The 13,074-nt window shown below is 39.0% G+C and overlaps 1 protein-coding gene across 2 annotated transcripts; it reads left to right on the forward strand.

The window, feature by feature from the left end:
• The first annotated feature begins 4,291 nt into the window (after window positions 1–4,291).
• On the forward strand, window positions 4,292–11,721 carry LOC148374120 (LITAF domain-containing protein-like). Of its 2 annotated transcripts, XM_088354444.1 has the most exons (5): window positions 4,292–4,473; window positions 8,382–8,533; window positions 9,891–9,905; window positions 11,200–11,344; window positions 11,454–11,721. In XM_088354444.1, the coding sequence occupies exons 2-5, from the start codon at window positions 8,392–8,394 to the stop codon at window positions 11,557–11,559; spliced, it is 408 nt and encodes a 135-aa protein (XP_088210570.1). In that variant the 5' UTR covers window positions 4,292–4,473; window positions 8,382–8,391; the 3' UTR covers window positions 11,560–11,721. The 2 variants fall into 2 exon arrangements, with proteins under 2 accessions (XP_088210570.1, XP_088210579.1); XM_088354453.1 differs by lacking the exon at window positions 9,891–9,905 and having other exon boundaries at window positions 4,301–4,473.
• The last annotated feature ends 1,353 nt before the right edge of the window (window positions 11,722–13,074 follow it).

Consider the following 13,074-nt stretch of genomic DNA (forward strand, 5'->3'; position numbering starts at 1 on the left):
ATTGCCGACAGTGTTACAGCTAGCTTGCGCAAATACTTGGGCTGGCTGTGACAGCCCAACTAATAACCAACAGTGTTTACAGCTAGCTTGCGCTAATTTTTGGGCTGGCTAATGGTAATGTGGGTCGGGCCCCCTCAAGCCACCCTGGACAGTCCCTGCTTACTATGACTACACTCTGGAAAAGCCCTCGTTTCCATGACTACCCATAGAAATGAATGGGCCCATGTATTTTGGATGGGAGAATCTCAAAACCCATTATTCCGGATAGGGACTTTTTTTGGTCGCCTTGTGTCGCTGTCAAAAGACAAGCCACAAGAGTCCCGGTCGGGCCGGAATTTTTGGTATATGAATCGATGGGGTACTCGAAAAGCTCTGGGAGGAGTTCCCCGTTAAAATTCGGCGGAAGAAGATAGATATAATAATAATAATAATATCTCGGGGGATTATAATAGTTGTGCTTGCTTCACAGCACTTGGCAATGTAGTCGTGCCTTGCTGAAGCAATCACAACTAATGACCCGACATTGCTAAGCCAATGGAAGATTGTATGGGCTTCTTGGTGTGGTTGGTGGTTGGGAGCTAGGTGTTAGAGACCCTGCGAAAGCAGACCACACGAAAGCCGATGTTTGTCAAATTTGTTGGTATTTATTGGGGGTGCCTTATCACACTGAAGGATTTTATACATTGGACGATAAAGGATTTTATACGATTGAACACAAATTACATTTAATGCAAAAGATATTCACTGACTGGGCTGTGGTGCGAGGTCAGGGAACCCTGGTGGAAAATGTTGTTTACAGGAACGGCGGGAATGGGACGTACGGCTGATAAGATAATCAGCACATAAAGACGCTGGTGACGCAGAAAGGCCCTGTAACGTAGAAACACTCGGTGTTGTTTTGAGTACCCCAGACATCGGGACTCTTCTACGAGATGGTGAAGCCGAGGGGGCTTCCTTGGCATGCCCATGGGAGGAGTTGGCACGCCATTATGCGGGGAGAAGATGGCCAATAGGAGAAAGCTTAAGGATCTGAGACAAAGGCTTCCCAGAGACTTCAACGTCGCTAATTCGGCCGTTTTCGATGGAGTACACTTAGTTAAATTTTTAGGGAAAATAAATCTGCCCCGGTGTGAAAATGTCGGCTTCCTGTTCATCTTTTCCCTCAAGAAACGAGCGCGCATAAATTGTTGGGTGAATGTAGGTTGTGTTTGGTTAATGGAGTCAGATAACTAATTTGAACAATTTGGTAAACGGTATATTTTGATATTCGATTCCAACAATTCGAAAATTATCTGAGGGCACTTATAGAGGCCTTAAGTGTATGCATATACCCCATCTCCCACTCACACACACACAACAAACATTTATTTTTTTAATGAGGAGCCACACCGTTTTCTGCTTCTGGTGGTTTCCAAAAAGCATCTTGATATGTTACTTTGTCTCTTCCTATCTATAAGCACCCATATGGAATCCTAGCACAATAAAAGTACACTACAAAATTAGAGCACCAAGCATGGACTGACACTTTTCCTACTCCGCTAGCCTTAGTGGCGCAGCTGCAACAGTTGGATAGATAATCCAATAACCCAAATGCAGCTGGTGCAATGTTTTGATCCAATTAGAGTGATTATCGGTTCAGTTTTCCCGGTGCTCTGCAGCAGAGTCAACAGGGCAGAAAAGAGTGCATAGAGACAAATGAGTGCAGAAAAGCTCGCAATATTTATGCTGCTCATGGTCTTTTGATCCCGGTTTATCTCTTAAAGCAATGTATGTTCACACCCACACACTTGTCCACTGACAACATTCAATTTGTTTTGTGGTGGTCGAATGCACAACAAGTCACAAACAGACACAACAGTTTAGAATGCATTCAATTCATGAACGAAAGTGACCTGCTGTAACTCTGATACCGAGTTATTTTGATCTATTAAACAATGACTGTAAATTTATATACATATTGTAATTGGAAATTAATTCATTAGTACTGTATTATTGGTTTGCCTATGTATGTTTTTTTTTGTATTGCAGTATTGTTACTGTTATGTACTACAGTATTTGCAATTATCTATCTAGCTAAAAAAACTGCTGAAAATGTATCTATTTTCTATGTATCATACTGACCTCTAGTGGTTGTGTAGTCTGAATGAGTTTTTCTTACATGTACTGCAGGTGGCGGTAGCTAGCGCTCAGAATCTAGCCTAGTGAAATTTGCAAATTGTTTGGACTAAAGGATTGGGACCAAAAAAGACGAGGCCAAATTATCATGTAATTATTATTATTATTATTGTTATTATTATCATTATTATTATTATTATTAGTAGTAGTAGCACTAGTAGTAGTAGTAGTAGTAGTAGTATTACTGTCATTAACAATAATAACAATAATAATGATGATAATAATAATAATCATTATCATCATCATCATCGTCATCATCGTCATCATCATCTTTTCTATTTAAAAAAAGTTCAGTTGAAAGATATGTTTACAAATGTTCAACTTGTTTCCTTTTTTTTAAAAAAAAAAAGAATTAAATTCACGAGTTCATTTTTTTAGCCGCTTATTGAAAGGGATGCAAGGGTGCTGTAGCCCCTCCAATCTGACTTCTGGCAGGGGACGCCCTGGACTAGGGGTGTTAAACTCATTTTAACTCGGGGCTCACACAATAAAACAAAAAAGAGAGAAAGGGAGAAAAAAGAAAGAGAGAGAGAGAGAAAGAGAGAGAGAAGGAGAGAGAGAGAGAGAGGGGGGGGTGAAAAACAAAAGAGATAAAAAGAGAAATAGTGAGCGATGGGGAAAGAAAGAAAAACAGAGAAATCCAAACATGAATTGAAACAGAGAAAGAGAGGAGAAAACGAGAAGGAGAGAAAGAGAAAAGGGGAGAAAAAATAAGAGTAAAGCAAGAGAGAGAGAGAGAGAGAGAGAGAGAGAGAGAGAAGAGAGGAAAGGAAAAAAGGAAGAGAGAGCAAAAGAAAGTAGAAAGACACACAGAGAGAAAGACAAAGACGAACAACGAAAAAAAAGAGAGGCAAAGAGAGTGAAAGAGAGAGAAAAAGGGAGGAAGAGAGAAAGTGAGAGAGATGGGGGAGAGAGACAGAGAGAGGGATAAAAGAAATCCAAGTAAAGCGTTTGTGAGGGGCACCTGGCTTTGGCAACATCAAGTGGACATATTTTAACCTGCAGCTCGTGTTTCTCTTGCCCTTCCCTCAGCGTTGTCTCGCAGGCCCGGTTAAAGCCCTTAGCAGGCCTGATCCAGCCCGCAGGCTGCCTGTTTGACACCCCTGCACGTTGCCAGCCAATCACAGGGCAGACAGAGACAGACAACTTACAGAAACTCTCCTGGGGTTTTTTCTACCTGCCAATCGACAAACCCTGCATGATTTTGGTACTTAAAAAAACTGGAGAGCCTGCTTCAGCACAGCTACGACATGCAAACTCCACACAGAGAGTTTGTAGCTGGAATTGAACCTGGGACGTCTGAACTGTGAGGCAGATGTCTGCTAACTTAGGGGTCTCCAACCATTTTCAAGCTGAGAGCTAATATTTGTTTCTAATTAACGCAAAGGCACACGGTTTGATATGTACTTCTAAGATAACAACGTATCATATTCTTAGTATAATGTTACTCTGGTTTTACCAGGTTAATTTTTGGATGTAGGGTTAAATAGAATCAGTCAACCACTAAAAAAGCATTTATTCTCACTTTTATCATCACCCACAAAAAAAACCCTGATCAGGTACGAGTCCTTGGTGGGGGGTGGGGGTTCAGGCCCCCTATGGCTTGCCCATAGTGACGGGTGTGCTACTGATGTCACGGTAAATCGTTCTCATGGGATCCACTCCATTGACCTCTCCTTGGTCTCCAACTAATTGTCATGAGGGCTTCTGTCACATGTTGTGAAATGCATGTGTCACAGGACTGTCAGGAAAAGTAAGACAGAAATGTCAAAATGGTTACATTTCTCTAAAGTTGCTCGTATGTCTCAATAACTTTCAGAATTGGTCATATTTTCCATTCATTTGGTGTGCTTTGCTTAAAATGTGTCACGTGCATAACTGAAGTGCAATGTGAGGAAAATAAGAAGTACAATAGTACCATTTCCTGCCGTATTGAAAAAAAAGTGTCTAATTAGGTGGAGTATTTTGAAGTGACATTTTTCGAAAAATAGTATTTTATTTCACCTCCAACTTTTTGGAAGACGCCAACTGATTGAAATGCGCAAAAACGCACTGAGCCTTGTGAAAGGGGAGGTTGGGTGGAAGCGATGGGCGGGGCACCTGACCAAGTTGAGAGCCGGGATATTAAATTGAAACACATAAGAGAATACATCCTCTTTTGGTCTTTATCTAAATGATCAAGTGCTGCTTTTGTCATCACTTTTGAGCGTGATTTTGTGCGTTCCTGTCCTCACCCGCTCACAGTCAAGAAGATACAGTGAGAAGGCTTCTCTCTCTTTGCTAGTGTAAAAGCCACAGGTAAGAAATAAACATATATATTTTTATGATCAAAATATGGCATACTGTTATTATTATGTTATGTTATCTTAAAGCATTTGAATGAAATCAGAATTTCCGCGCAGCTTATTTTGTGTTTTTCTCCTCCTTGTGCAAAGAAAAAAAATATTTAATCGGATCTTCATTTTAATATGCTGCTTATTCCTGATTGTTTATGAATTCATGTCGTTCTAAAATTTTTGAAGCCTCGGTGTTGTGTCGTACAAACCAGGGTGAGGCACTCGAGCAAGTAAGTCTGTGGTGAGCAAGAGTGCTTGAGTGGCTTCTGCCCTCTCTTAAATGATTTAGTATGGATTCTTAGTCAGACTCGGCATGGATGGCAGGGAATACGCAATGAGCGATACGGGATCTGGACTGGTGCCAGGCAATATGATCGCAGCTTTTAGACATAAAACATGCCTCGCCCTCCAATGAAATTATCGATAAACAAAGGTAGAGTGCTCTGACTTTATGATTCCTGGACCACGGACTCGGGGGCATCGCATTTATTTCTGATATTCAAACGATCTACTACGAATCATCAAAGTGGACACTATAAAAAGACGGCCCTGGTCAAAGGTTTAAAAGAGGGACAATATGTTTTGCAGAACTTAAAAACATTAATTATTTTCTTGTGATTTGAAATCCTCTACTATTTCACTATTTCCTAATTTGATGGGGTTCATAAGGTGGGGGAGTTCCTAGGTTATACATACACTGGACTGTGTTCGCTGTAAGATCAAACATCCAGTTCGATCCACCCCCCCACCCCCCTCCGGAGGAAGCAGAGCCTATTTACAACTAAAACATGTTCTTTGTTCCTTTATCTCTTTGTTTCATTATCCTCACTGTAAAATGTGGAACTGGAGTCGTCCAATTTCGTTGTTATAATATATCCCATGTTGTAACAATGACAATAAAGGCATATTCTATTCTATTCTAGTGAGCTTATAGTTGATTTCAAAGTAATCTAGGTTGTCATGTTCTGTACTTTCTGTTATGATCTGTGTTTTGGTGCTTATATTGGGATTTTGTTTTTCTTCAAAGATATAACGCCACAAATAATTCTTGACAGTATATAAAGGCACTCACATCTTCCACAGTTCAATTTGATTGTTCATTTCTCTTCTGGCCTAAAAATATCTGCATTATTTGATGTTAATTATAGTTTTGTCCATCAATACTTAATTAAATAATTCCAAATTTTTGGTCATCGTCCTGTCATTGCTTTCCCCTGTTTGTAACAAGGGGCCTTCACAAAAAATCTGAATGCCTTGGCTCATAAAATCAGTCTTTGAGAAAGCTGTTGGTTTAGCCAATCAGATTCCAAGCTCGCGTCTCAAAGCTAGCTAAATGTCACTGGTTTCACAAACTATGACTGGCTTGGAGCAGTAATCCAAGATATCTAACGCGCCAACAGCCGTTAAACAAGGGAATATATTGTTCTGTTGATTTAATCGCAAAAGGTCTGACAACTCCGAAGCGAGCAAGCCTCTCGCAAGCAGGAAACGGTTTTGTTCGCCATTTTCAGCCCAAAGGTAAGATCTTAGGCCTGAACCCAACCTTGTCGTGACCAATGTTCCCTGTAATTTTCCACGGGTCTGAGCGTTCACACAAAGTTGGTGAGCAACGCTCGAAACAACGGTGAGCAACAGCAATCCCAAGTGTGGCAACTAAGTCAATATCAAACATGTTCAAAACTTGACATCAAGTTACATTTCCGGCAATGCAAAACAATTTTTCACTTTTGAATGAATTGACTAATGTATTATTGCAAAGGTTGCATGGCCTACAAACATCATTTGTTTTTACAATTCTTTCACAAGATTTCCATTTCTTTTATTCTTTTGTCGCATAATACTAACATTTTTGGGGGCTTATTTAGTTGGTTGCACGATACAAAACAGTATTTAATCACATTTTTAGTGGTAGTAGAATGTTGGCAACAAGATTGACTTGGTAAAATTGGAAATTATTTGAATACAACACAAACTTTTTCTTCTTTTTCCCTGTTTTTTTTCCATTTTGTTTTAATTCCTTTAAAAAAATCTCATTGTGTTTATTATTTCCTAGCTGTTACTTTTTTCATTTTGTTCTCTATTTCCTTTTTTCCTTTTTTTCTTTCTTTTTTTTCTGGCTTTTTTTTCTGAATTTTTCCTTCTTTTTTTCTCTTTCTTTTGTTTCTTTTTTTTCTCAGCTTTTCACAAATTTTTCATTTTGGTATTTTTTTTGTTCTATTCCCTCTTCCTTTAAGTCATTTCGTGCATGATTTTACATAATATTTGGTTATATAGGGATGACAGAAGCAAAAACAACCTTCCTTTTAGTGAGCTGAGCCGAAGAAGCCGGTTCTCAAAAAATTCTACTGACTTTACCCAACTTCGTTCCACTTCGACCTTGACTTCCAAATACCGCAGTTAGAACACAACGTCAGGGGAACCCTTGTATTTTAACCTTCATGCACTGTAACTTTGACTTAATTCGCTTCTTAATGAGCAATTTCGAGCCCTCATTTTTGTGGCTAGATTTTTTGGTGCATGGAAAAGCTCTAGGTAGTGCACAATTGCGCACACATGCAGCTTAGGAGGAACATTGCGCTGGATAGATTTTCTTGTGCGCTGAGAATGTGCGGGCAGTGCGCGATTGCACACGTGCGGAGTTTAGAGGGAACATTGGTCGTGACCCAAATTTTGAGTCAGCAAGTTCAAGTCGGGCTGAGCGTCTCGCTGACTTTTTAAAAAATTATCCACCCATCATTTTTTATTGTTAATAAAGTCTTGTTTAAAGGAGGTTTTATTATGTGATTTTTTGTGTCGCGCGTAATCCCTTTTTTGTTTTTTGGGTGTGATGGCAATTTTGTGATGTAATATTTAAAAAAAACAAAAAAAAAAACCACGTTATCTCAAAATTGTTATCTCTCTGTACTGTTTCCCAACGGTTATTATGCCCTTCCTTATTGCTTACCCTTCCTTAAAGCTTACCGTCATCATTCCTTTCATGTGGTAAATTCAGTATTTTATGGTCTCACCCCTAAGGCATTTCCGTTATTGTTTGAATATATTTCCTGCTTTGTGGTCCTTTAATGTGTTGTTCAGCTAGAGTTAGTTCATTTGTTTGCATTTCATTTAATAGCATTCTCGTTGTTCTTTTCACACACGAGTATGTTCCCTGAAATGTACTTTCTTCATGACTCGTTCCATGCGAGTTAGTTTTGCTCTCTGTGTTTTTGGATTTAGATTTAGTTAGCATTTAACATTGTATAGAATGGATGAGTTACCAAGCCTGTGCTGGAGGGAGAATTTTCAATGTATTTGTAATATGAGGATTCTAGTGAACGTTGTCATTTTTCTGTGCACTATTCGATACAGATTCATTTTATGTAAATCATTTTAAAATCTTATTATGGGGTCTGTCTTTTCATGTTACATTGTTAAAAGGGCTAAAAATATGTTTACAAGGAAGAGATGAAGAAATACTCGGGTCAAAAACACTATGAGTCATGTTTTGTAAAAATTAACTGGTTTGACGTACAGTACGGACACTCCTTGAACACACAATAGTACGGACATGGAAAAAGCCAAGGAAAGCTGCAAGACCACAAAGAAGATTCAGGTGTGCGGCAGAATGGAAACATGAATTTTATTTTGAAAACCAGGATTGAAAACACCCAGTGTAATTTTGTCGCATGAACCACAGCAAAGAACTCTAAATATTGACTATACGTGTATTTGCTGAACCACACCTTCCTAGTCCAATAATAACATTTGAAACCCATTCAAGTGTTAAATGAGCTCTAAGTTTTCTTTTCCGCAACAAATCTAAACGTTCTGTCTGTCGGGTTTCTTTTCATCTGCACTTTGTCGGAACAATATTTTGATTTTCTATCCAAGCTTCCTAGAGATGGAAAAAGGATACCCTGGACAAGAAGCGGCTCCGCCTTACCCTGGACCACCCATGACTTATGGTCCTATGGGTGCTGCACCTCCACCTGGGATGCACCCGCCACTTAATGTTGGACCTCCACCTGTTGGATACCAAGGAGGTATGTTTATGCGGCATGTCGAAAATGAAATTTGATGATGCGGGTTGTAAGGTTCAATTGAGAATTGTTCTCATTGAAAAATCAATGCACATATCTGAATTAATAAAGAACTTTTGCATCAGAGCATTTGGCACCTGCGTAGGAATGCAGCTAATAATAATTTAAATAATCGATGAATTGGTCAATTATTTTTTCAGGATTAATCAATTAATCAGATTTTTAAAAACTTGTTTTCCATTTCCACCTCTTTAATATTAAACTTTTGTGCTGATAGAAAAGTAGTCCACAAAACGACAAAATATTATATAATATTAAATAAGCAAAAACCCAAGTGTTTGTGAAATAGCTTAACAACCAACAAATATACATACAAATGTATGCTATACATTTGCAAATATGTACGATATTTTTGTATGAAGTTTAAAACAAAGAGGAAACATCGGAGGATAAATTTACTATTTTGTCGGACCTTGTGTATTATTAATGTTTTTTTTCTTAATCCTTTTGCATGTTTACGTTTATTATTTGTTTCACTTGCACTGAAAGGAGAACCACTCCAATTTCATTGTGCTTGTATAATGAGAATAAAGTTCATTTATTCACTCATGCATCAATATACGATCTCTTTGTTCCATTATTATCATTATTATAACTTGGGCCAGTTTTCTAAGCACAATATTATTATTTTTTCTTTTGCTTTATATCCCGATAGTTTTCTTGCAAGTCATTATTACATGTTTTACCCTGGAGTGCCATGTCTAATGTTGTTGCATACAAAGTTTCATAACATTGACATCAATCACAATAAAGACTATTCTAATCTATTCTATTCTAGCCTATTCTAGCCTATCTTAATATACTATAAAACAATAATTTTACATAAAGCAACTGTGTCACATAGAATAATTGACAGTAATTGACAAAATCAAGATATTGTATTATTGCAGGGCAGCACGGCAGCGCAGTGGTGTTTGGTGTGGAGTTTGCATGTTCTCCCCCGTGCTTGCGCGGGTTTCCTCCAGGCACTCCGGTTTATTCCCTTGTTCCAAAAACATGCATGTCAGGTTAATTGGCCGGTCCAAATTGTCCCTAGGTGTGAATGAGCGAGTGAGTTGTCTGTCTCTGTGTGCCCTGCGACTGGGTGGCAACCAGTTCAGGATGTCCCCTGCCCCCTGCCAGAAGATAGCTGGGATGGGCTCCAGCACTCACGTGACCCTACTGAGGATGAGCGGTGCAGATAATGGAAGGATGGATGTCTTATTGCAGTTGATATATGGAATGTACTGCAAATTAATTGATTCTGTGGTGTTTTGCCTTTGTTTTTTTCTGCCACTCCCTGCATTCATTGTGATGCCAGGTGGATCCACTACAGGTGAGCTGATCCAAAATAGTAATGGTGCGATTTTTTGCAAACTGATCTCATCAGTACACATACGGGTATTCAAATATTATTTCAGGCTGTACAAAAATATATGTATAATGAAAAACAACAACAACAAAACATCAGCTACATTCATAAATTGCTTGTCTTTGTGTCCTCATTTTTAATCCTAATCCCGCCCAATCACATGTTTTGTGGTCAATTAGGAAACTGAGGAAACAAAGTTCATATCACAGCTTCTGTAGACGTCATATACTATGTCATATACAATTATTGGACTAAACAAGCTAAATGGCTTCTAATGACTTGTTATGTCAATGGAGATAGACCAGAAGTGGGCACTCTGGCCCTCAAGGGCTGAATGTCCTGCATGATTTTGGAGATTTATCTTACTCAACTCAGATAATACAAATGATCAGATTGTTAGCAAGCTGGCCGGGGCTTGGTAAAAAGCAGATACTCCTCGAAAATCATGCAGGATATGCAGTCCACGAGGACCAGAATACCCACCTTTCTGATTGGTACTGATGTCACGTGATTGCTGCTTTACTTAACAGCGTCCTCTGCTGATCAAGTTATGCAATTGCAGTAATGTGTGACCGTTCTTGTACCTCCCCATAATGCATCATATTAGAATATAAACAACGAATGCTACATTTTGTAAAAAAGAAAAAAAATCAACTAATTATAAAGGTGATTGAAATAAGAAGTTCATGATTAAGGCAAAGTTCTATTTGATATGTTTGGAAGTAGAAAATACAATTCTAAAATGACAACTTTATTCTTCTAGTCAAGTTTTTTTTTTAATTTGTATAGCCCATAATCACAACAAGTCTTTAAGGGCTGTTCAGTCTACAAACTTCTATTACGCCATATAATCAACATGAAATATAGGTAATAACAGAATGTCTGGTTGACAGTTTCCTGAGGTCAACTTAATGTAACATTTTTTATTTCAGAAAAGACACCTTTAAGTCTATTTCGAGACTACACAAGTGCAGGGTGTGCAAAAATAAATAGTTTACACGCTTTTTCAGTTTTGTTTCCGGTTCCATTTGAATAGACATAAAGCCACCAGCATACGTTTTCCAGATTTGGCTTTGTAGAGGGCATTGGCTTTTATATCACTTAAGTTTAGAAATAAAAGGGCTTTATTGTGGTCAAATTTTATTTTCATGCTAAAATGATATATATTTTTTGAATATCGGGTCAGGTCAGTTTGTCTTGCTCAGCATTGATTGCTACCTCAATAATAATGAATATATTCTATTTACTTAAACCACAGTGACTCACCTGGTGGTAACACCTTCCCTGCAAGACAGCCCCGGACAAGCCGTATGCCCTCACTGTCAGCAGACTGTGGTGACCCATGTAGAGCGCACAGCAGGCTTGATGACCTGGGCCATCTGCGGTGGCCTCACAATCTTTGGGTAATTAGAAAAAAAAAACAAAATACAAATACAAACTATTTAGTGCAATTTTGATTACTTTGTAATTGTACATTCCACACTGAAATTATTTTTTTCCTTTTCATGTTAGGTGTTTTCTCTGCTGCTGTATACCATTTTGTGTGGACTCCTGCAAAGATGCGGAGCATCACTGTCCGAACTGCAACAAACTTATTTATGTTTATAAGCGATTATAAGACGCTCCAAAATGAGGATTTGATGGTGATCGCAAGATTTCAATTAATGAATGTATCTGACAAGGTAAAAATCGCAAATGCTTAGGTCTGTGAATTTGTCTTATGTGGCTGTGGCATGGCAAATGATGTGATTAAATCATTAAACAGTCAATGGAAAATGTACTTAGTATTCAGTTCCAAAATGGTTTATTCTCTTTCAAGACACTTTTACAGTGCTGTGGTTTTAAAGATATACACCCACTTAATTATACACTGTATCTGTTTCCTCTTTTGTTAAACTGTAAACAGACCGCAATGAAAAGTGACGGTTAAGGTACTGCATCCGAGTAAAAACGGAAACGGAACTGTGAACCCAGAAATATGACTGGCTGGAAAAAACATACACTGCCGTTCAAAAGTTTGGTCTCACCTAGACCATTTTGTGTTTTCCATGAAAAGTCACACTTTTTTTATCAAATGAACTGTCCAATGTCTGTGTTCTTTTGCCTGTATTCTCTTCATTTGTTGGCCAGGCTCGTATATTCGTTTTCTTCGCCTCTTTGCCCTGAATGTCAGCACCTTGGAGTTGCCTCTTCACTGTAGATGTTGACACTGGTATTTTGCTGGTACTATTTAACCAAACTGATGGTTGAGGACCTGAAACTTGAGATTGTCATACACTTGTCCTCCTGCTTGGTTGTGCATCCCACTTCTCTTTCTACTCTGGTTAAAGCTTGTTTTTGCTGCTCTCTGAATGGAGTAGAACACACCGTTGTTAGAGGTCCTCAGTTTTATGGCAAATTCTTGCATTGAATAGCTTTAATTTCTTAGAGTAAGAATAGACTGCCGAATTTCACTTACATCTTTGCTTTTTTGGCCGTTCTGAAAATTTAATTTCATTTCATTTCATTAGCCGTACCCCTTATCCTCATTAGGGTCGCGGAGGGGCTGGAGCCCATCCCAGCCATCTTCGGGGAGTGGGCAGGGGACACCCTGAACTGGTTGCCAGCCAATCGCAGGGCACACGGGGACAGACAACTCATTCGCTCATTCACACCTAGGGACAATTTGGACCGGCCAATTCACCTGAAATGCATGTTTTTGGAACGTGGGAGGAAACCGGAGTGCCCGGAGGAAACCGACGCAAGCACGGGGAGAACATACAAACTCCGCACAGAAAGTCTGGAGCTGGATTTGAACCCACAACAGGTTCCCATGCCGCACAAGCGCTAACCACTGCGCCGCCGTGCTGCCCACTGAAAATTTAATCACACCCACAATTGTAATGCTCCAGTCACTTGACTAGCTCAGTTTTACAACTGAAGTTAGACTGTTTTAAGCTGTGCTAACACAAAGCTTTTCTAATAATCTACTTCCCCTCTAACATAATTAGCAAACACAATATACTGTAAAAATTAAAAAATGGAGTGCTGGTTGATGGAAGTGGGCATCTATACACTTATGTACATCACACACAGATTTCAGATTCCTTAACCATTAGGGTCGTCGGGGCATCACCTCTTGTGGTGTGTCTTG

The sequence above is a fragment of the Urocampus carinirostris genome, chromosome 1 (assembly GCF_059441175.1).
Source record: "Urocampus carinirostris isolate Australia breed hairy pipefish chromosome 1, RoL_Ucar_1.0, whole genome shotgun sequence".
Classification (NCBI taxonomy): domain Eukaryota; kingdom Metazoa; phylum Chordata; class Actinopteri; order Syngnathiformes; family Syngnathidae; genus Urocampus; species Urocampus carinirostris.